Consider the following 25,168-nt stretch of genomic DNA (forward strand, 5'->3'; position numbering starts at 1 on the left):
TGTTGACATGTCGGAAGTCATCCTTATGGGGGCTCCTTTCTATGTGATATTTTAATTTTTTTTTTTATCACTTAGCTTTGGTATTTTAATTATGATATGTCTTGGTGTAGATTTCTTTTGGTTTCTCTTTAATGGAGTTCTCTGTGCTTCTTGAACTTGTGAGATGTTTTCAGCTATTATATGTTTGGGCAAAGTCTCTATACCTTGTTCTTTCTCTCCTTCTTCAGGAACCCCTATGATGCGGATGTTATTTCTCTTCATGTTGTCACAGAGCTCTTTTAGAGTTTCTTCAGACTTTTTGAGTCTCTTTTCTTTTTTCTGCTCTGCTTCCGTGCCTTCTTTTATCTTCTCCTCTGACTCACTGATTCGATTCTCCGCTTCATCCATCCTGCTTTTAATTCCTTCTATTCCTTCATTTCTGATATTGTATTTGTCATTTCTGACTGATTCTTTTTTATTGTTTCAGTGTCCATTTTTATATTTGCTATGTCTTTATTTAGGTGTTCGTAATGACCCTCTATTGTTCTAAGATCTTTGAGCATCCTAACAATCATTATTTTAAACTCTGCATCTGGTAATTTGTTTATATCTGACTCATTCAGGTCCTTTTCTGGGGATTTCTCTTGATTTGTGTTGCATTTTTCTGCCTTCTCATTTTGTCCGTATAAAAGGTGGTTTTGGCCACCGGAGTCCACTGGGTGTGGCCTCTGTGTTCCCTAGGTGTGGTCTGTCTGCAGGCCCGCCACCCCCTCTGCTGCTGCTGCCTAGTGTGTTCGGGTATGGGTGTTGCTGGTGCCAGCCCACTGGGGCTGTTGCTGTGGTTTCCGCCTTTCCTTCACGGAAGGGGCTGTGATCATATGCTTGGGTGTACAAGCCTCGGTGGCCTCGGCCTTTGCCCATCCCCGCGGGTGGGGTTATGCACCGCCCCTGCCCGCAAGCCTTGGCCCTGAGGGCAGGGGTGAGCACCTTTGCTCAGCTGTGGGTCTCTGTCTGATTCCGGGCTTTCCCCTCACCCCTGCAAGAGGAGCCTGCTTGTGAGACAGCTGCAAGCCTTGGCTCCTCAGTGTTTATAATTACTGAGATGAAGTATAACTGTAGCTTTTGGGAAGAATTTCAACCATAACTGTTGGAACTCAAGCCTGACCAGGCGGTGGCGCAGTGGATAGAGCGTCGACTGGGATGCAGAGGACCCAGGTTCGAGACCTCGAGGTCGCCAGCTTGAGTGCGGGCTCATCTGGTTTGAGCAAAGCTCACCAGCTTGGACCCAAGGTCCCTGGCTCAAGCAAGGGGTTACTCAGTCTGCTGTAGCCCCACAGTCAAGGCATATATGAGAAAGCAATCAATGAACAACTAAGGTATCACAACATGCAATGAAAAACTAATGATCGATGCTTCTCATCTCTCCGTTCCTGTCTGTCCCTGTCTATCCCTCTCTTTGACTCTGTGTCTCTTTAAAAAAAAAAAAAGTGTTGGAACTCGAAAGATTTTCAGTTAACATTCAATTTCCAGAGAAAATTACCTAGTCATTTAATAGGGCACAATGTCATTTTAGGACATTGCAAAAAACTAGACAACTACTCTTAGTGTTTATGGCAAATGTCTTCATAATAAGAAAGACAATATAATAAAATATATTAGTAAAAGGATATTAATAAAATAAAGGCAATATAATAAAGGAGCATAGCTTTATTTTCCAGTTTTAAATAACAGTATACAGTATGTGATAAGTTTGATCATTTAAAAGTGTTTGTAGATACACACCCAGGCTAGGATAATGGTGTTCTTCAGATTGATTTCCAGTAGTTGGAGTTTCACCAAGCATATGATTCTAAGCAAATAAGGGCAAAATTCTTGACCTTGAATTCTATTTTAGTGAATTTTGGATTATCCCAAATATAGTATATGTGGGCTTATAGTAGGTTTTTAGTAGCTCATGGTTGTGCTTTTTCCTTTTCCCTTGTCCTGAGATAGCATCTTGCATTTTTGTGTGTCTGTGATATTCAATAATAAACCCTGCTAGTAAACTTATGAATTTTTAAATGCTTTAAGAATAACTATGAGCAGGATGAAGACTTGAACTATTTTGGAGGGACTTTAACTTGTCTTATTTTCTTCCTCTTAGCTGATACTCCTCCTCCCGCCTATATGCCACCAGATGATCAGATGGGTCAAGATAATTCCCAGCCCATGGATACAACAAGCAATAACATGATTCCCCAGATTATGCCCAGTATATCCAGTAGAGGTAAAAGAAATACTCAGCATATTTATTATGTTGTTCTTGGTCTTTTGTTTGTTTACTTCTTTTTAACTTTTTCAAAACAGCTTTATTGAGGTATAATTTATATACCATAAAATTCATCCATTTTAAGTTTATGATTGATTTTTGTAAATGTATAAAATTTTATACCATCATCACAATGTAGTTTTAGAACATTTCCATAACTCTTTAAAAATATTCCTTGTGGCCCTGGCCGGTTGGTTCAGTGGTAGAGCATCGGCCTGGCGTGCAGGAGTCCCGGGTTTGATTCCTGGCCAGGGCACACAGGAGAAGTGCCCATCTGCTTCTCCACCCCTCCCCATCTCCTTCTTCTCTGTCTCTCTCTTCCCCTCCTGCAGCCAAGGCTTCATTGGAGCAAAGTTGGCTCGGGCGCTGAGGATGGCTCCATGGCCTCTGCCTCAGGTGCTAGAATGGCTCTGGTTGTGGCAGAGCAACGCCCCAGATGGGCAGAGCATCGCCCCCGGTGGGCGTGCTGGGTGGATCCCGGTTGGGCACATGCGGGAGTCTGACTGCCTCCCCGTTTCCAACCTCAGAAAAAAATACAATAAATAAATAAAATAAATAAATAAATAAATAAATAAATAAATAAATAAAAGTCTATATTCCTTGTGTGTATTTTGTAGTCTATTCACCTTCCCAGATTCAACTTCAGAGACCTAATCTGTTTCTGTTTCTGTAGATTTACCTTTTCTGAACATTTCCTATAGGTAGAATCTCATATTGTGCATTCTTTTGTATCTGGCTTCCTTCACTTACCATCCTGTTTTCAAGGTTCATCCATGTTTTTGCATGTATTTATAGTTTTTTATTGTTGAACAAGTATTCCAATATGTGGATGTACTATACCACATTTTGTTTATCCATTTACCAGTTAATGGACATTTGAATTGTTTCCAGGTTTTGGTTAGTGCAAACAATGCTGTTATGAACATTTGCATATAAGTCTTTGTGTGGTCACTGTTTTTCTTTTTCTTGAGTAGATACCTAAGAGTGAAATTTCTGAGACATATGGTAAGTTAAGTATATAAGAAAAACTGCCAGGTTTCTCCAAAGTGGCAGTACCATTTTTCATTCTTAACCAGTAGGCTTCCACTTTCTCCACATATTCCTAACATTTGTTATTTTCTATTTTTTTTTATTACAGCCATTCTAGTGGGTATAAAGTATTACCTTACTGTGGTTATAATTTGCATTTGCCTAACAAATAATGCTGTAGCAAATGTTTATGTACTTATTTGGTGAAATGTTTACTTAAATCTTTTGCCCATTTTTATTTATGTATATATATGCATGCATGCATGTATGTATGTATGTATGTATGTATCTCTTTCAAGTGAGAGGAGGGTGAGATAGAGGGACAGACTTCTGCATGATTCCTGACTGGGTCCAACCAGCAATCCTTTTCCTGAGCTGATGTTTGCAACCGAGCTATTTTTAGTGCCTCAGGCAGAGGCTCAAGGGAGCCATCCTTTGCGTCTGAGGGCCAGTGTGCTCTAATCACTGGAGTCATGGCTGCAGGGAGAGGAAGGGAGAGGGAGAGAGACAGAAAAAGAGAGAGAAGGGGAGGAGTAGGGATGGAGAAGCAAATGGTCGCTTCCCTTGTGTGCTCTGACTGCAAATCAAACCCAGGACATCTACATGCTGGGCTGATGCTCTGCCACTGAGCCAACAGGCTTGGGCCTCTTTAGCCCATTTTTAAATTGCATTGTTTGTCTTATTATTGAGTTGTAATTGTTCTTTATGTATTCTGGATAGAAGTCCTTTATCACCGTGGTCCCCAACCTTTTTTGGGCCACGGACCGGTTTAATGTCAGAAAATATTTTCACGGACCAGCCTTTAGGGTGGGACGGATAAATGTATCACGTGACTGAGACAAGCATCAAGAGTGAGTCTTAGACGGATGTAACAGAGGGAATCTGGTCATTTTTTAAAAATAAAACATCGTTAGACTTAAATGTAAATAAAACGGAAATAATGTAAGTTATTTATTCTTTCTCTGCAGACCGGTACCAAATGGCCCACGGACCGGTACCGGTCCGCGGCCCAGGGTTGGAGACCACTGCTTTATCAGATACATAATTTACAAATATTTTCTCAGTTTGTGGTTTTTTGTTTTTTTGGGGTTTTTTTTGTATTTTTCTGAAGTTGGAAACAGGGAGACAGTCAGACAGACTCCCGCATGTGCCCGTCCGGGATCCACCCGGTATGCCCACCAGGAGGTGATGCTCTGCCCATCTAGGGCGCTGCCCTGTTGCAACCAGAGCCATTCTAGCGCCTGAGGCAGAGGCCATAAAGCCATCCTCAGCACCTGGGCCAACTTTGCTCCAGTGGAGCCTTGGCTGCGGGAGGGGAAGAGAGAGTTAGAGAGGAAGGAGAGGGGGAGGGGTGGAAAAGCAGATGGGCGCTTCTCCTGTGTGCCCTGGCCGGGAATCGAACCCAGGACTCCTGCACGCCAGGCCGATGCTCTACCACTGAGCCAACCGGCCAGGGCCTGTGGGGTTTTTTTTAATGGTATCTTTTAAAGCGCAAAAATTTTTAATTTTGATGAAGTCCAGTTTAACAATTTTTTCTTTTCTGTTGGTCCATCTAAGAAATTTTTGTCTATCCCATAGTAATGAAAATTTTCTTATGTGTTTTATTCTAGAAGTTCTAAAGCTTTAGCTCTTACATTCAGGCATATGATTCCTATTATGTTAACTTTTTGTTCATCTTTGTACATTCAGATATAGTCAGGTGGTTCTGCCACTCAGTGTTTGTTGAAAGAATATAATTTCTCCATTGGATTGTTTTGGCATTTCAGAAATCAGTTGACCGTAAGAGTTAGCATTTATTTCAGGAGTCTTAATTTTATTTATTGATCTCTATATCTATACCTCATAGTCTTGATTATTAAAGCTGTATGTGAGTTTTGGAAAAACAAAGTGTGAGTTCTTCAACTTTGTTCTTTTTAAAAATTGTTTGGCTGTTTTGTGTTTTTTGCATTTCCATATCATTTTATTATCAATTTCTCAATCCACCCCTCCCCAATCCCTCTTTGGATTTTGATAGAGTTCACAATGAATCGTTAAATCAGTTCAGGGAGGTTTGCCATCATCTTCCAGTGCACAGGCATGGAGCATCTTCATTTATTTTTATCTTCTCAGGGTTCAGTATAAAGCCTTTTATGTCTGCTTTTCTTTTGAAGTTTATTCCTAAATGATTGAATATATTTAATTTCATGTTTGGATTATTCTTTATTAGTATACAGAAATACAGTTGATTTTTGGATATTAATTTTGTAACCTGCAACCTTGCTGAATTCATCGATTAATCAATTCTAGTGATAGGTTGGGTTTTTTTGTGGGTGTGTCTGTGAATTTCTTAGAGTCATCTAAATCAGTGGTCCTCAACCCCCGGGGCCGCGGACCGGTACCGGTCCGTGGGCCATTTGGTACTGGTTTGCAGAGAAAGAATAAATAATTTACATTATTTTCGTTTTATTTATATTTAAGTCTGAATGATGTTTTATTTTTTAAAAATGACCAGATTCCCTCTGTTACATTCGTCTAAGACTCACTCTTGATGCTTGTCTCAGTCACGTGATACATTTATCTGTCCCACCCTAAAGGCCGGTCCGTGAAAATATTTTCTGACATTAAACCGGTCCGTGGCCCAAAAAAAGGTTGGGGGCGCCACTGTTCTAAATACAAGAGCATATTGTCTATGAATTAAAAAAAAACCAGTTTTTTCCTATCCAGCCTTGGATGCCTTTAAATTCTCTCTCTTATTATTTTTTAAAGGGCATATATGAAAAACCTACAGCTGTCCTCATACTTAATAATAAAAGACTGACTTGCTTTCCCCTTACAATTGGAAATAAGACAAGGATGTCTACCTACTCTTACTTCTTCTATTTAACATTGTTCTGCAGCAGGGGTCGGGAACCTATGGCTCGCGAGCCAGATGTGGCTCTTTTGATGGCTGCATCTGGCTTACAGACAAATGTTTAATAAAAAAAAAATAACGTTAAAAATATAAAACATTCTCATGTATTACAGTCCATTCATTTCCTACCGCTCATGTGCATGGTTGCGGGTGGCTGGAGCCAATTATAGCTGTCCTCTGGGACATCCAATTTTTATTGGATAATGCATAACGTACACGGGTTGTTGTATGGCTCTCACGGAATTGCATTTTAAAATATGTGGCGTTCATGGCTCTCTCAGCCAAAAAGGTTCCCGACCCCTGTTCTGCAGAGTTTAGCCAGTAAATTACTAGCTACATAGTTGAGAAGTTTTATCAAGAATGAATGTTGGATTTTGTCAAAAGCCTTTTCTGCATCTGTTGAGATGATCAGAAGTGGTTTTTTCCCCTTTTTTCTAGTAAATAAGGTGTATTTCATAAACAGATTTTCTGATGTTAAACCAGTCTTATATTCCAAGGATAAATCCTACATGGTCAAGATGTATAATCCTTTTTTTATATATTGCGATATTAGTTTTACTGATATTTTGTTGAGTACTTTTGCTTATGTATTCATATGTGATAATGTTCTGTGGTTTTGCAGTGATGTCTTTTTTGACATTGGTATCAGTAATAATGGCCTTATGGAGTGAGTTGGGAAGTGTTTCCTCCTAGTTTTAGAAGAGTTTGGAAGGTGTTGTTTCTTCTTTATTTGATAGAATTTACCAGTGAAGTCATTTGTGCTTGGACTTTTCTTTGTGGGAAGATTTTTTTTTTTTTGTCTTTTTCTGAAGTTGGAAACGGGGAGGCAGTCAGACAGACTCCCGCATGCACCCGACTGTGATCCACCCAGCACACCCACCAGGGAGTGATGCTCTGCCCATCTGGGGCGTCGCTCTGTTGCAACCAGAGCCATTCTAGCGCCTGAGGCAGAGGCCTCAGAGCCATCCCCAGCGCCCGGGCCAACTTTGCTCCAATGGAGCCTTGGCTGCGGGAGGGGAAGAGAGAGACAGAGAGGAAGGAGAGGGGGAGGGGTGGAGAAGCAGATGGGCGCTTCTCCTGTGTGCCCTGGCCAGGAATTGAACCTGGGACTCCTGCACGCCAGGCTGACGCTCTACCACTGAGCCAACTGGCCAGGGCCTCTTTGTGGGAAGATTTTAAAAACTGATTCAAGTTTTTTAGTTGTTATATGTATGTATTCAGGTTCAGTGTTTTTTCTTGAGTCAGTTTTGGTAATTTCTTTTTAGAAGTTGGTTCATTTCATCCAAATTGTTTAATTTGTTGGCATAAAATTTCTCTTGGCATCCTTTATAATATTTTTAACTTCTATAGGGGTTTCCACTTGGTAACTACCACTTTACTTTTTGTCTCTGAAAATTTGCCTAGTCTAGTTTCCTAAGTAGGATAATATAATATGTCTTCATTCCTGATTTTGAAAAGTTGTATCTTACTCGTTTTTTCTTGGTTGGTTTAGCTAAAGGATTGCCAATTTTGTTGACCTTTTGAAAGAACCAACTTTTCTCTTTTTCACTGATTTCCATTTTAATCTCTATTATTTCCTTTATTCTGCTTACTTTAGGTTTAGTTTACTTTTATAATTTCTTAAGGTGGAATCTTAGGTTATTGATTTGAGTTTGTTTCTTCTTTTTTAACATAGCTGTTCAAAACTATTAATTTGCCTCTAACCACTCCTTTAGTTGTATTTCATAAATGTTCATATGTGTTGTTTTCATTTTTATTCAGTTCAAAATATTTTTAAATTTTTCTTGTGATTTCTTGTTTGACTCTTGGATTATTTGGTAGCATGTTAATCAATTTTCAAATATTTCAAAATTTCCCACATTTCTTTCTGTTGTTAATTCCTAATTTAATTCCAGTGTGGGCATTGAATATACTTTGTATGATTTCAGTTTTTTTTAATTTATTGCATCTTGTTATATGCATGTTTTCGTATAACCTATGACCTAAGAATGGTTTTTAGATTATTAAAGGGTTGTTAAAGAAGACTATGTGACAAATAGTATGTGGCCTGCAAAACCTAAAATGTTTGCATTCCACTTGGTCGTTGTATATAACCCTTTAATGTTGCTGGATTTGGTGACCGGAAAATGCTTGCCAACCTGGCAGAGTGTATGGTCTACTTCAGAGAATATTTCATGTGCATTTGAAAAAGTTGTATATTCTGGTGTCATAGGGTATTATGTGATCTGTGAATTTCAGTCAGATCCCGTTAGTTGATAGTATTGTTCAAGTTTTTTGCATTAATTTTGTTCTATCAATTTTTGAAAGTGGGAGATTGAAATTTCCAACTATTACTATTGAACCATTTATTTCTGCTTTCAGTTCTGTTGGTTTTTGCCTCAGGTATTTTGGGGTGTCTTGTTAAAGTATATAATTCAGTGATATTAACCCTTTGAGTAGTACAAATGTTCGTGTACATCCTCGTGCCTCCTGACTATCTAGTAGAGTGTGATTGATTTATTTTTAAAATGTGTAAGGCAGCATTAACAAAAGGCAAATGTATGTTCTTGTTTCCATAAATTGGTTATCAAAAAAACAGGATTTTAAGTTAATAAAACTGGAACTGGCACTAATTTCATTTTTTGAAAAAAAAACAACTCACTCCTGGGGGTCATTGAACGTGAAAAGAACTCACTACTCAAAGGGTTAAGTATATGCACAATGTTGTGTAGCCATCCTATTATCCATTTCTAGGACATTTTCATGATCTTAAGCAGAATTCTGTACCCGTCAAATAATAACTCCCCATTCTCCCTCCTCCTCATGACCGTTGGTAACTATCATTTTACTTTCTGTCTCTGAGAAGTTGTCTAGTTCCCTAAATAAAATTTTATAATAGATATTTGTCTTTTGTGTCTGGCTTATTTCACGTACTATAAGGCTTTCAAGGTTTATCCATGTTATAGCATGTAACAGAAATTCATTTCTTTTTAAGACTGAATAATATTCTATTATATTATATAACACAATTTGTTTATCCATGTGTCTGTTGATAGACATTTGGATTGTTTATACCCTTTGGCTATTCTGAATAATGCTCATCTGAACATTGGTGTATAGTTATGTGTTTGAATTTTTGCTTTTGAACTCATTTGGTATTATATACCTGGGATTGGAGTTGCTGAATTTTATGGTAATTCTGTTTAACTTATTGAGGAGCTGTCAAACTGTTTTCCACAGTGGTTTCACCATTTACATTTCCACCAGCTGTGTATTAGGGTTCGAATTTCTTCACACTCTTGTCAACACTTTAAAAAAAAAGAAAAATAGCTATCCTACTGGGTGTGAAGTGTCATTTCATTGTGGCTTAAAAGCCATTTTGTTTTTAGACTCTAAACCAGGGTCCCCAAACTTTTTACACAGGGGGCTAGTCCACTGTCCCTCAGACCATTGGAGGGCTGGACTATAAAAAAAACTATGAACAAATACACACTGCACATACCTTATTTTAAAGTAAAAAAACGAAACGGGAACAAATACAATATTTAAAATAAAGAACAAGTAAATTTAAATCAACAAACTGACCAGTATTTCAATGGGAACTATGCTCCTCTCTCTAACCACCAATGAAAGAGGTGCCCCTTCCGAAAGTGCGGCAAGGGCCAGATAAATGGCCTCAGGGGGCCGCATGCAGCCCGCAGGCGGTAGTTTGGGGACCCCTGCTCTAAACTTCTTGGTATGTCACAAGTGTAGAAGAAGTAAGATACTGTCATTTTATATATTACTTAAAAGAATGATGTTTTTGTGTATGTTACACATGTTTGTGATAATACTGAAAGACTGAATGTCACATTATGCTTTTTTTAGGAGCCCCATGTTTCTAAAAAGTTAAGTTTCAGGCCCTGGCCGGTTGGCTCAGTGGTAGAGCGTTGGCCTGGCGTGCAAGGGGTCCCGGGTTTGATTCCCGGCCAGGGCACACAGGAGAAGCACCCATCTGCTTCTCCACCCCTCCCCCTCTCCTTCCTCTCTGTCTTTCTCTTCCCCTCCCCCAGCGAGGCTCCATTGGAGCAAAGATGGCCCGGGCGCTGGGGATGGCTCCTTGGCCTCTGCCCCAGGCGCTAGAGTGGCTCTGGTCGCAACAGAGCGACGCCCCGGAGGGGCAGAGCATCGCCCCCTGGTGGGCGTGCTGGGCGGATCCCGGTCAGGCGCATGCGGGAGTCTGTCTGTCTCTCCCCGTTTCCAGCTTTGGAAAAATACAGAAACATAAATAAATAAATAAATAAACATTAAAAAAATTAAAAAGTTACATTTCAGGCTCCGCAATAGTCACATTAACACATTGTTGACCGTTCACGAGTTAGCTCGTGTTTGCACTTGCATTAGCTATTTCAATTTTTGAAACTCAGGGTGATAAGCGATTATTGTATTTGTGACTCTTTGCCCTGAGGGTCGAAGTTCGAAAAACAGCACACCCTTCTCTAATTCTATATTCTCATGCAGACTCCTTTTCTTCCCACTCCTCCAGGTGTGAGACTGCAATCGAAGGTATGGTAAACAAAAACAATCAGTGTCTAGCCCTCTAAATGTGGACTATCTTCTAACCCCTCACAGTTTGAACATACATATCAAGGATATTGTAAAATCTTTCACGTTCAGTCATGTTCAGTTTATTATAAAAAAAGTGGCTTTTCTTGATATTTAGGTTTTTATCACAATTATAGTATTACCAAAGTTTCAACCATGACGGATCGTGAAAGTGAAGAACTTTTCCATGAATTATATGCAGACATTATCTGATTGTCTGAGTGATTTTGAAATATACTGTAGTGATGTAGAAATTGATAGTTTATTAGAAGACAGTAATGAGTCTGATATTAGACCACCAAAACAACAAAAAAAGAAATGTAATAAGATCTTATAGTGAAAGTGATTTTGAAGAAGAGTGGATTGAAAATGATATTACACCAACCTTGGAGGATTATTCAAATACTTCGGGTGTAACTGCCTACTTTAGTGATCGGGAAGCATCAGGGAAGTGATGGAATTACTTTTTAGTGATGATTTTTTTGATTTAGCTGTTTCTCAAACCAATTTATACCACCACCAAATGGAACAATTTGACAAAAAAGTCTAAAACTGTACCATGGACGAAAGTTACCAATACTGATTTAAAGAAGTTTCTCAGTTTTTGATATTGATAGGACGAATGAGAAAATCACATTGGACAGATTACTGGTCAATGGACCCTTTGGTTGAAGCTCCAATATTTACTAAAACTATGAGCAGAATGAGGTTCAAGCAAATTCTTACATTATTCCATCTTACTAATAATTCACAAAATACATCTAATGAAGACAGACTGTATAAAATTAGGCCTCTTTTGGATTACTTTCTTCCAAAATTTCAGTCTTTGTATGTACCTAAGAAGGAGTTACCCTAGATGAAGCAATGATACCATATAGAGAATGTATCAGCGTCCGAACATATAATCCGGCAAAAATAATAAAATATGGGATTTTAGTGAGAATGCTTTTTGAAGAAAGTGAAAATAAATATATTATACATTTGCAACTTAGAGATTTATTTGGGTGAAGGCAAAAGGCTGCAAGAAACTATATTATCTGTCTTAGAGCATATTTTGATTCTTGGCATCATGTTTACCAACATATAATTACTATAACAGCATTTCTACGGCTGAAATATTATTAGAAAACATTAATCTGTGGTACCATAAGAGAAAACTGTGGCTTGCAAGAGGTACTAAAAGAAAAGTCAAAGAATCTTCAGAGAGGGAAAATGACATTTTTACGGAAAGGACCTATTGTCCTTATATCATGGAAAGATGAAAGACTAGTGAATGTGATATCCACGGTGCCTCTATGAAAACAACTGGAAAGTGAAAAAGAAATTCTACGGAAGATATACAGTGTGTCCGTAAAGTCATGGTGCACTTTTGACCGGTCACAGAAAAGCAACAAAAGACGATAGAAATGTGAAATCTGCACCAAATAAAAGGAAAACCCTCCCAGTTTTCTGTAGGATGATGTGGCAGCATGTGTGCATGTGCAGATGATGGCGTAACATCGTGTATACAGTGGAGCAGCCCACGGCCCTGCCAGTCAAGATGTGGATGGTACAGAGAAAAGTTCAGTGTGTCTGTGGCTCGCTAAATTCGAATCCATGACCAAAGTGCAATGTGAATATCGGCGCGTTTATAACCAAGCGCCACCACATAGGAATAACATTACTCGATGGGATAAGCAGTTGAAGGAAACCGGCCGTTTGGTGGAGACACCCCGTTCTGATAGGCCATCAGTCAGTGACGAGTCTGTAGAGGCTATATGGGATAGCTACCTAAGGAGCCCTAAAAAATCTGTGCATGAGCCCACATTGAACTGCACTGAATAGGTATGAAACTGGGAGAGTTTTCCTTTTATTTGGTGCAGATTTCACATTTCTATTGTCTTTTGTTGCTTTCCTGTGACTGGTCAAAAGTGCACCATGACTTTACGGACACACTCTAGTTAAACCTGTGTGCATATTAGACTACAACAAATACATGAAGGGAGTCGATTGAGCAGACCAGTATTTGGCGAACAGCAGTATCTTTCGTAAAAGTATAAAGGTAGTCTAAAAAAGTAGCATTCTTTCTCAATTGCGCTTTATTCAGTGCATTCAAAATTTGCAATAGACAAATAAGATACAAAAAACTTCTACTTGAAGTAGCTAGGGAATGAATATCTGCTGGTTCAAATGAGTGCAGCTCAGAACCTAACACTTCTTGTAGTACTTCTAACAGCTCCTTACATTGATTCACCTTTTAGGCTTTCAGAGCACTAAAAGACCACGTTTTAGAAAAAATAGTCACTGGTATAAAAAAAGTCCAACTAGAATGTGTAAAGTGTGTGTTTCAAAAGAAAAGCGCAGCGAAACCAGATATATTTGCAAAATGTTGGGTACCATTACACATAGGTGATTGCTATACAGTATACCACACCAAAAAAATTACTAAAATATATAATATGTATAAAATATAATATGTAGCTGATATGTACAGAGTTTCATTTAAATTTATTATGTATAAATAAAGTATACTGAAGTTTATTTAGATTGTTTCACTTTCATACTCAATTATGAAAAATAGCCGGTGTCATGGGATAACTTCTGCTGAAAATTGCTGGTCAACAATGTGTTAATGTCTGAATAATGTCTTTGCTTTTTCAAGGTTTAGAATTCACCTAGGAATTTTATCATACTAATTTGCTTGTAATTGATGAAATCTACCCTCATTTGGAGCAGAATGCCTCAGAACATGAATTTCTGGATTTGAATTCTATTTATTTGTTTTGCAACTTAGGGTAGATTTAAAAAAAAATCTTTAAGCCTGTTTTCTTATTTGTAAAATAAAGATTTTTTACATAGGTATTATTAGTATATTGATTGAATTAGACAATATTTGTAATGATCTTAGCATATAGCATCAGGTAATAACCAATGAATGGTATTATCATCTTCTGAAAACATGGACTATATTTACCCCAACAATCATTTTCCTTTTCTCCCGACTCTCCAAAGGTCAGATGGTGCAGTGGAATAGTGTGGTATGCTTGCAGTTTTTCTTAGCCAAACAACTGAGTCCTTGTAGAGGAACTTGGTGCTCAAGTCTTCTCACCCTCATAGATGTCTTTTTTCACCAAAGTTTATTCTTAATTTCAGTTATATTTTGTGTGTTTTTTTCTTTGACAGGGAAGTACTTAAAAATCAGTAAATTTCAGGGTCCTGAATCACCAGTTAATAATGGGGCCTTTGTCTTGAGCACAGGCAAAGTTTTTCTTTTTCTCCTTTTCATCCTAACCAAAATTGTCTTTTTAGTTTAGCTTAGCAATTTTTTCCCTATGAGCTTCTAGTTTTCCTGACACTATTGTTATAACTTCCTGCTACTCATTTGTATGTCTTTGTTTATGGGCCCCTCCTTGTTCCATTTTTATATAAACTTATTTAAAATCTGAGCTGTTAGAATTTCTTTCTATGGGTCCACATTGAAATATTGTTCTCTGTTTTTTCTCATCTGAATTCTTTACAATTGAATAATCAAATAAATTTTGTTTATTTACTTTTATTATTTTTCAATCATTTTCTTTTTTCTTTCTTTTTTTTTTTTTTTTTTTTTTTTTTGTAGTGAGAGAAGGGGAGGCAGAGAGACAGACTCCCGCATGTGTCCCCAACTGGGATTCAGCCGGCAAGCCCACAAGAAGGTGATGCTCTGCCCATTTGGAGCCCTTACTCCATTGCTCAGCAACTGAGCCATTTTTTTTTAGTGCCTGAAATAAAGGCCACAAAGCCATCCTCAGAGCTAAAGGTCAACTTGCTTGAGCCAATCAAACCATGGCTGCAGGAGGGGAAGAGAGAGAAAATAGAGAAGGGGACAGGTAGGTTAGAGAAGCAAATGGTTGCCTCTCCTGTGTGCCCTCACTGGAAATTGAACCCAGGACATCCACACGCCAGGCTCACGCTTTACTACTGAACCAATGGACTGGGGCCTCAGTCATTTTCTATTTTTCAATTACAGTTGACATATAGTCAGCTGTATGTCATATTAGTTTCAGGTGTACAACCCTGTAATTAGACATATAACTTACTAAGTGATCATCCTGATCAGTCTTTTATTTGACATTATACATAGTTATTAGAATATTATTGACTGTTTTCCCTATGTTGTACTTGACATCCCCATGACTGTTCTGTTACTACCTGTTTGTACTTCTTAATCCCTTCACCTTTTTCACCCATCCCCCTCCCATTTGACATTCATCAAAATGTTCTCTGAGACCTGGCCATTTGCTCAGTGGATAGAGCATTGGCCTGGTGTACAGATGTCTCAGGTTTGATCCCTGGTCAGGGCATGCTTGAGAAGTGACCATCTGCTTCTCTTTCCCTCCTTCTCCCCTTTCTCTCTTCCCTACCCACAGCCAGGGCTCCACTGGTTTGAGCGTTGGCCCTGGGCACTGAGGATAGCTTGTGGGTCTGAGCGTCTGCCTCAGGGCACTAAGGATAGCTCACTTGATTTGAGCATCAGTCCCAGAATGGTGTTGCCAGGTGGATCCCAGTTAGGGCGCATGTAGGAGTCTATCTCTCTCTTCCCTCTTCTCATTAAAAGAAAAAATGTTATCTATATCTGACTCTTTCTATTCTGCTTGTTTCTGCAAAGTTCCTGTTGAGAAATCAGTTCACAGTCTTATGGGAGCTCCTTTGTAGGTAACTAACTGCTTTTTTTCTTGCTGCTTTCAAGTTTCTCTCTTTGTTTTTAATCTTTTGCATTTGAATTATGATGTGTCCTGGTGTGGGGCCTCTTTGGGATCATCTTGTTTGGGACTCTCTGCACTTCATGGACTTGTATGACCTGGTAAAGTTTTCTGTCTTTATATTTTCAAGTAGGTTTTCAGTTTCTTGCTCTCTCCTCTTTCTGGCACCCCCATGATGCTAATGTTGTTTGTTACGCCTGGAATTGTCCCAGAGGCTCCTTAAACAATCTTCGGATTTTTTTGGATTCTTTTTTTCTTTTTGCTGTCTGATTGAGTGTTCTTTTCTTTGTTTTCCTTTTGGGTTTTTTGCTTTTTTTTATTTCAAAGTGCTAATTTGATTCTCAGCTTGATGTACTCTGCTTTTGATTCTCTGTAAATAATTCTTCTTTTCAGTTAATATATCCTTCATTTCTGTTTATTTTTTACGGTTTCTGTATTTTTTATGCTTATTATTTCTTTGTTGAAGTTCTCACTAAATTCCTTGAACATCTTATAACCAGTATTTTAAACTTTGTATCTGGTAGTAGTTTGCCTGCCTCCGTTTTATTTAGTTCTTTTTTCTGGAGATTTCTCTTGTTCTCTTACTTGGGACCTGTTTCTTTGTCTCAGCATTCCTTGCTGCTGCTTTCCTGTGTTTGTTTCTGGGTATTGGGTAGAGCTGCTACATCTCCCAGACTTGGTAGAGTGGCCTTGTGCAGTAGGTGTCCTGTAGGGCCCAGTGGCACAGCCTCCGCAGTTACCCAGCTGGGCACTGCGAGTGCTTCCCTATGTGGACTTTGTGCACTGTCCTGTTGTAGTTGAGTGTTGATTGCTTTAGTGTCACTGGGAGGGATTCACCCCCAGGCTGATGATGAGCTTTGAGGTCTGGCTGCTACTACAATGGAGGAACTGCTGTGTAGGAGTCAACCCTATGGAGCAGAACGTGCTTTTCAGGGGCTTTGGTGCTCACCGAGTCTGCCCCTTGAGTGTGTCACTTGTGGAGGTGGTGAGGTTGTAATCCAGGATGGTCTGAAGCTGTCCACCAGGTGCACTGACTCTGGGACCTTCCAGAGGGTGCAAGGTAAACCATTACCTGTGTGCCCTGCCTGGGGCCACCTGGCACAAATTACAGAGCAGTATGCAGATGGCTGCTACTTGTACTGGATTTGGAGCTGACCAGGAGAGGCCAAGATGTGAACCAAGGCTAGATGCAGCTAGAGCTATGCCTGGGGATTCTTAGCAGGGGGTATAGGGTATGCAGAGACCAGATGCTGCTTGTTTGAGAGATTTTCGGAAAGAGCATAAGCCAAGACAGGCTATTTATATGAGAAAGCCACTGAAAATGGCTTGGTGGGCCTGCAAATTGAGTGGGATGGGACAAAGTGAACCAGGTTGATGGAAACTCAGATATGGTGGACTGCCTGCCTGCTCTGTGGGGGTGGGGGGTTCAGAAAAGGAAGAATGGCCTCTGCCAGCACTTGCAGAAGGCTGCACTCCCTGCCCCCAGCTCTTGCTTTGATGCCTGACAAGCCAGTTCCTGCATGTATGTCCCTGGTTCCTTTCAAACTGCTGCCCCAGTGCTGGAGCTTAGAGTGAATCTAATTACGTTCGTGCATGGCCCTGTAAGAGGAACTGCGTGGGATTCCTGCAGCTCTCCATTTCACTTAGCCATAATCCTGCTGGTCAGAAGTTGTGGGACTTCTTTTCCTGGCTCTGGAACCGTGGGCTAGGAGGCCTAGTGTGGGGCTGGGATCTCTTGCTCCTCAAGGGGAACCTGCACAGCAGAGATATCCCTCCCAATTTTATTTTATTATATATATTACACATGGGAAGCAGGGAGGCAGAGAGACAGACTCCCTGTAGTGCCCTGACCAGGATCCACCTGACAAGCCCTCTTATAGTGTGATGCTCTGCCCATCTGGGGCTTGCTTTGTTGCTCGGCAACCAACTTGTTTTAGCACCTGAGGCAAGGCCAGGGGCCATCCTCAGTGCCCAGGGCCAACTTGCTTGAGCCATTTGAGCCATGGCTGTGGGAGAGGAAGAGAGGGAGAGAGAAAGAGAGAAGAAGGAGGAGGACGGGAAGGGGTGGAGAAGCAGATGGTCACTTCCCCTGTGTGCCCTGACCAGGAATTGAACCCCGGACTTCCACACACCAGGAGGATGCTCTACCGCTGAGTCAGACAGCAGGGCATCCCTCCCAATTTTAAACAGCCACACATGAGTGTCGGACCAGCCCCTTCTGTGTCTCTGCCCCTCCTACTAGTCTAGATGTGGCTTCTTTAAGCCCTACTTGTAGCCGTACTTGTAGGACTATAATTCAACTACACTTCCGGCAGTTTTGAATGATGGTTGTGGGACGATTCAAATACTGCATTTACTTATGCCACCATCCTGACCAGAAATCATTTCAGAATTAAATTTTCAAAGTTAACCAGTTCTTTAGCACTGCTTAACATAAACCATGTGACCATTCTTTAAGTTTTTCTCGCGTATTTATCCCTGCCTTTTTTAAAGAAAATTGAGGGTCCATGACTTCAGCCTGATTATAGCTACAGGACACACACCCTGCTAGCACTGGGTGGAGAGCTTCCTTGTTCCTCCCACCTACTGTGTTCATTATGAATTCTTGACTTACACGAATAAGAATTTGGTCAGTACCCATTGGAAATTGAAAATATCTTTTAGTCAAAAAGCATTTAAGGCCCTGGCTGGTTGGCTCAGCGGTAGAGCGTCAGCCTGGCGTGCGGGGGACCCGGGTTCGATTCCCGGCCAGGGCACATAGGAGAAGCGCCCATTTGCTTCTCCACCCCCTACCCCTCCTTCCTCTCTGTCTCTCTCTTCCCCTCCCGCAGCCAAGGCTCCATTGGAGCAAAGATGGCCCGGGCGCTGGGGATGGCTCCTTGGCCTCTGCCCCAGGCACTAGAGTGGCTCTGGTCGCGGCAGAGCGACGCCCCGGAGGGGTAGAGCATCGCCCCCTGGTGGGCAGAGCGTCGCCCCTGGTGGGCATGCCGGGTGGATCCCGGTCGGGCGCATGCGGGAGTCTGTCTGACTGTCTCTCCCCGTTTCCAGCTTCAGAAAAATACAAAACAAACAAACAAACAAACAAACAAAAAAAACATTTAATACACCTAACCTATTAAACATCATAGCTTAGCCTAGCCATCCTAAAAAGTGCTCAAAACACTTAAATTAGCCTGAAGTTGGTCAGAATTATCTCCCACAATGAATGCACTGTGATTATCAGTTGTTTACCCATATGATCATGTTACTGACTGGTATCTGTGGCTTGTTGCCACTGCCCAGCATCCTGAGAGAGGATTCTACCATGTATTGCTAGCCCAGAAGGAGATCAAAGTTCAGAATTCAAAGTACAGTTTCCATGGAGTGGATATGGCTTTCACACCATTGTAAAGTTGAAAAATCTTAAATTGAATTATTGTAAGTCGGGGGCTGTCTGTATTTTTTATAATATATAAATTATTTTCCACTGTTCTGATACTTTTAAAATATATACCACCTTTTACTCAAAAGTAACAGCTCACTTTGTTATTCTTAATTGTTTTGTTTCTTTTTTAACAGACTTTGTTTTTTAGATCAGTTTTAGGTTCACAGCAAATTTGAGCAGAAAGTAGAGTTCCCACATTCCCCTTGCCTCCACAGATGCAGTCTCCCGCACTCCCAGAATCCTACACCAGGGTGGAACATTGAATACAATCAGTGAACCTACACTGACACATCATTATCACCTGGAATCCATAATTTACATTAGGGTTCATTCTTGCTGTTGTATATTCTGTGGCTTGCAGTGGTGGCAGGCTGGGCTGAACCTACCCCTCCTAGAACAGGGTCCCTTTTAATAGGCGGTTAATAGCAAAACCATGTGGTAGGCAGTCACATAGCCCACCAGAAAGAACAATGCATTTCTAACTTAAAAGGTAACATCCGGCAGTTATTACACTCTCTATGTTCATTATCCTCTTTCCTGGGGCAGACGTTTGTCTGTGGGTAGCAGCATCATTCTGGCTTTCTGAGCAGTCAGCCCAGTGTGAGGTTGCAGAGAGCCACAGAGAGTTTAGCACCTGCGGAGAGGACAGCACTTCCCAGATACCTCTGCTGCTGGGGCCATCTTTAAAGTGAGTTCCCCTGCACATCTATCTACCATTATAGTACCATACAGAATAGTTTCTCTGCCCTAAACATCCTTTGTGCTCTGCCTGTTCATCCCTACCTCCCTTTTTGGCCTTTTTATTGTCTTCATGGTTTTGTCTTTTCCAGAATGTCATATAATTGGAATTATACAATATGTAGCCTTTTCAGATTGGCTTCTTTCAGTTAGTAATTTGCATTGATGTTTCCCCTGTATCTTTTCATAGCTTGATAGCTCATTTCTTTTTAGTCTTGAATAATGTTTCATTGTCTGGATATACCATAGTTTATTCATTCACCTACTGAAGGACGTCTTGGTTGTGTCCAAGTTTGGGCAATTATGAATAAAGCTACAATAAACATCTGTGTGCAGGTTTTTGTGTGGACATAGTTTTCACACACAAAATACCAAGGAGCACATTTGCTACACTGTATGCTAAAAGTGTGTTTAGTTTCATAAGAAATCATCAAACTTGTCTTCCATAATGGCTGTACCACTGTATATTCCCACCAGCAGTGAAGGAAAGTTCATATTGTTCCACGTCCTCATCAGCATTTGGTGGTGTTGGTGTTTTGGATTTTGGCCATTATGTGTGGCAGTGGTAACCCATTGTCATTTTAATTTGTATTTTTCTTATGACAAATAATGTGGAGCATCTTTCTATATATATGTTTATTTGCCATGTGTGTATATTTTCTGATGAGGCAGTGGTGGGATTCAGCCAGTTCACACTGGTTTGGCAGAACCAATACCTACCGTATTTTTTGCTCCATAAGATGCACTCCCCACCCCCAAAAGTGGAGAGTAAAATGCCCATGCATGTTATGGAGCAAAAAATATGGTATTTTATTAAATATTTTAACACACCATTTGTTTCAGGATTTTTTCTTCTTCTTTTTTTTTTTTTTTTTTTTTTTTGACAAATGGGATAGATAGGGACAGACAGACAGGAAGGGAGAGAGATGAAAAGCATCAGTTCTTCATTGTGGCACTTTAGTTGTTCTTTGATTGCTCTCTTATATGTGCCTTGACCAGGGGGCTACAGCAGACCGAGTAACCCGTTGCTCAAGCCAACAACCTTGGGCTTAAGCTGGTAATCTTTGCTCAAACCAGATGAACCCTCAATCAAGCTGGTGACCTTGGGGTTTGAAACCTGGGTCCTCCAGGTCCCAGTCCAATGCTCTCTCCACTGTTACCACTGCCTGGTCAGGCCAGATTTTTTTTTTCTTATTTTCCTCCTTAAAACCCTAGGTGTGTCTTATGGTCAGGTGTGTCTTATGGAGCGAAAAATATGGTAATTTTTTTGTTGAGTTTGGTGAATTGGTTGTTAAAATGGCACTGTAATCAAGGTTTCTCTCTAAGGTGGGCACCTGGGCAGCCACCCAATGTGAAAATCACAAATTTACATTCCTTACTCTTTTTTAACATTCATCTGCATAACAGTGTATTCTAAGATCCTGTAGTAATGTTCATTCCATCCATAGGTGAAAAAATTGCAAGTGTGGACACCAATCAAGAAGCAGTATGGAAATATCTTAGATAACAGTTTTATTGTTTTTTTGTCAGGTATTTAATATTTTTTCATTAATATTTTAAAACTCTTATCTAATTTTTTGTACCTTTTTTATTCTTACTTAAGTATTAAATGCATGAAATAATAAGCTACCTTTTTTGGTATATCTTTTTTTATACTTATAATGGTTATTAGGGCAAAGAACCGGTTGTTAAATTATTTTAATCCCACCACTGCAGTGAGGTATCTGTTCATGTCTTTGATTCATATTTTAATTGGGTTGTTCATTTTCTTCTTAGAGTTCTTTTTATATTTTGGATAGCAGTCCTTTATCAGATGTGTCTTCTGCAAATATTTTTTTCCAGTCTTTGTCTCATCTTCTTATTCCCTTGACAGTGCCTTTTGCAGAGAAGTTTTTAATTTTTAATGAAGTCTAGCTTATCTTTTTTTCATAGATCTTGCCTTGGTGTGTTGTATCTAAAAATTCATCACCTTATTCAGGGTCCTCTAGATTGTCTCCTAGGTTATCTTCTAGAAATTTCATAGTTTTGAATTTTACATTTAGGTCTGTGATCCATTTTGAAGTAATTTGATGAAGGGTATAAGATCTGTGTCTAGATTAAGATTTTTGCATGTGAGTGTTCTTGTATCATTTGTTGAAAAGACTATGTTTTTTCCATATTGCCCTTGCTCCTTCTTCAAAGATCAGTTAATTATATCTATCTATGGGTCTATTTCTGTAGGTTCTCTCTTCTGTTCTTTTGTTCTGTTGGTCTATTCTTTTGTCAGTACCACACAGCCTTGGTTGCTATAGTTTCATAGTAAGTCTTTAAGTTGGTTAGTGTCAATCTTTTGATTTTGTTCTTCAATATTGTGTTTGCAATTCTAGGTCTTTCGCCTCTCCATATAAACTTCAGGATCAGTTTGTTGACTTCCACAAAATAATTTTCTGGAATTTTAATTGGTGTTGCATTGAATTAATAGATCATGTTGAGAAGAACTGATGTCTTCACAATATTGAATTTTCATATTTATGAATGATACAGCCATTTATTTAGTTCTTTGATTTCTTTCATTAGTGTATTACAGTTTTTTCAAAGATCTTATACCTATTTTTGTTTGATTTTTACCTAAGTATCTTATTTTTGAGTGCTAATGTAAATAGTAATGAGTTCTTTTTTTTTTTTTTTTTTTTTTACAGAGAGAGAGAGAGAGAGAGAGACGGGGACAGACAGACAGGAACGGAGGGATGAGAAGCATCAGTCATTAGTTTTTTGTTACACATTGCAACACCTTAATTGTTCATTGATTGCTTTCTCATATGTGCCTTGACCGTAGGCCTTCAGCAGGCTGAGTAACCCCTTGCTCGAGCCAGCGACCTTGGGCTCAAGCTGGTGAGCTTTTGCTCAAACCAGATGAGCCCTCGCTCAAGCTGGCAACCTCAAGGTCTCGAACCTGGGTCTTCCGCATCCCAGTCTGACGCTGTATCCACTGCGCCACCGCCCGGTCAGGCAGTAATGAGTTCTTAATGTTAAGTTTCACTTGTTTATTGCAGGTATATAGGAAAGTGATTGACTTTTGTCTATTAACCTTGCATCCTGCAACTTTGCTGTAATTGATAATTAGTTCCAGGAAGATTTTTTTGTTTGTCCATCCTTTCAAATTTTTTATGCAGGTAGTCATGTTATTTGTGGAAAAAGGGGCAGTTTTATTTCTTCTTTCTTAATCTGTATACCTTTTATTTCCTTATTTTGTCTTACTGCATTAGCTAGGACTTCCAGTACAATGTTGAAAAAGAGTGGTGAGGACATCTTTGCCTTGTTACTACTGATCTCAGCAGGAAAGCAGCTAGTTTTTCACCATTAAGTAGAATGTTAGCTATAGTTCTTTTTGTAAATGGTCTTTATCAAGTTGAAGAAGTTCCTCTTTATTCTAGTTTGCTGAGAGTCTCAGTTTTTTAATTCACATTTTTGTTTAGTATAATTTTATAGATACTGGTATAGTTAAATCTTTTAGGATACTGAAACATGTTTGTCATTGTAAATTTAAACCTGGATTAGATTCTGCTAGAAAAACAATTTAAAATGGGATGTTGATTATCCTTGTATGTATCTAGTTTTTAAAAATGTCATATTCAAGGAATTTTGGGGTTTCTTTTATGGGTATTTTGGGGTTTCTTTTACAGACTCAAAGCTAGGAGGGACAGTGAGACTAAGTGAAATATCTGAAAATTTTTATTTTCAAATAGAGCTTCAGTTGGGTTAAATGGGAATACATAAAGAATCTAGAGTTTCTGATAATTATTAAACATTTTTCTCTTTGGTTTGTTCACAGATGTTCAGCCTGTTGCCTATGAAGAGCCCAAACATTGGTGTTCAATTGTTTACTATGAATTAAACAATCGTGTTGGGGAAGCTTTTCATGCATCTTCTACTAGTGTGTTAGTAGATGGATTCACAGACCCTTCAAATAACAAAAGTAGATTCTGCTTGGGATTGTTGTCAAATGTTAATCGCAATTCCACAATTGAAAACACAAGGCGACATATTGGAAAAGGTAATTTTGTCATTTTCCTATATTCACTTGAATTCTGTCTTTGTTGTACTTGGCTGTGTACTATGCATTGTGTAAGGGGCTGAGAGCGTACGAAGCACATACGTAAATGTGTTGTCTCTGCCTTCAGTTTGCAGGTGTTGTAGTAAGACACAATCAGTCCTCTTTTTCTTACTGTTTAGTTTTTCTTCATAGTACTTAGGATCTGAAAGCATATTATTACTTCTGTCTTTATTTTTTGACTGGAATATATGCTTTACAGAGATTTGTTTTGTTCACAACATCTTCAGCAGCTAGAACAGTACCTGGCTTATATTAATAACACAACAAACATTTGTAGAATACCTGAATGCTGTTGAAGGATTAGAATTTTATAATTATGTATTTATAGATTATTTAGGGGTAAGATAACAGGTAGGGATTTTCATTATGTTGGAGGAGAAAGGTTGTGGGTAGGAAGTCTAGTTTGAGTGATAGAAATCTTCCATAGCTTCACCATCACTCCTCCCAACTTTTAATTCAGGTAAAGAGGTTTTATTTATAGTTTGTTCTGCAAGACAGTTGCCATAACACACAAAGAACTTTTCACATTACAGTGGAATGTCAGACTCTCTTATATGGAGTGGCTGGGAAGGAAATCTGTCTCAGGTAGAGTTTTGTGCCTATTTCTTTTTTTTTCTTCCCAAATTAGTAAAGTTTATTTAGAAAGTTACAGAGGTAGCAGAAGTGAGTGAGCTGGGCTGTGGAGACAAGTTACAGAGGAGAAGAAGGGCCCTGGGAGCTTAGGAGAGAGAGGCAAAGGTAACGTGCCTGGGGGAAGCAAGGGGGGAGGGAAGGCAGGGGTTTGCTCCTGGGAGGGAGAGTGTGCCACCCATTTCTTGAGAAATTTTGTTTTTACCACTTGCTGATTTTTGCTTCTTTGACTTGAGGAAATCTTAGTCTAAACATTGAACAAAAGGTACATATAATTGTGATGCAATTTCTTACAGAAGAGATTCAGAAAAATGCTATGGCCAAAAATAAATTGTTTTGATTCTCTTTTGACGTTAGCCAACTTGATTTTTTTTGTTTTTAGGTGAAATGCTTCACTTCTATGCATTGATTTTCTCACTACAGTAGAATAATTCAAGAGAAATCTACCTGGTGAATTCTTTAATTCTAGAATCAGTTTTCCCAGTATATGTAGTTCTAGGACCCTTTAGTCCACAGGTCATTTTTTTTTCACCCTGGTCAGTGGCTCAGTGGATAGAGTGTTGGCCTGGTGTATGGATGTCCTGGGTTTGATTTCCAGGGTACACAGGAGAAGCAACCATCTGCTTCTTCCCCTTCTCTCCCTCTTCCCCTTCCCCTCAGCCAAGTGGCTCGATTGGTTCTAGTGTGGCACTGACTATAAGCTCTATTGGAGCTATACTCCAATGGAGTATAGCTAAAAATAGCTCCGTACTCAAGCATTGGCCCCGATGGGGTTGCCAGGCGATCCATCTACCAT

At 39.5% G+C, this 25,168-nt stretch overlaps 1 protein-coding gene across 8 annotated transcripts in view; it reads left to right on the forward strand.

The window, feature by feature from the left end:
• SMAD5 (SMAD family member 5) overlaps window positions 1-25,168 on the forward strand; it is a 78,648-nt gene that overhangs the window by 46,309 nt on the left and 7,171 nt on the right. For all 8 annotated transcript variants that reach the window (XM_066343523.1, XM_066343520.1, XM_066343521.1 and 5 more), the window contains 2 exons: window positions 2,123-2,245; window positions 23,461-23,682. In XM_066343523.1, coding sequence (XP_066199620.1) covers window positions 2,123-2,245; window positions 23,461-23,682 — 345 coding nt within the window. The remainder of the gene's footprint in view (window positions 1-2,122; window positions 2,246-23,460; window positions 23,683-25,168) is intronic.

Source organism: Saccopteryx leptura, chromosome 6, assembly GCF_036850995.1.
Source record: "Saccopteryx leptura isolate mSacLep1 chromosome 6, mSacLep1_pri_phased_curated, whole genome shotgun sequence".
Taxonomy (NCBI): domain Eukaryota; kingdom Metazoa; phylum Chordata; class Mammalia; order Chiroptera; family Emballonuridae; genus Saccopteryx; species Saccopteryx leptura.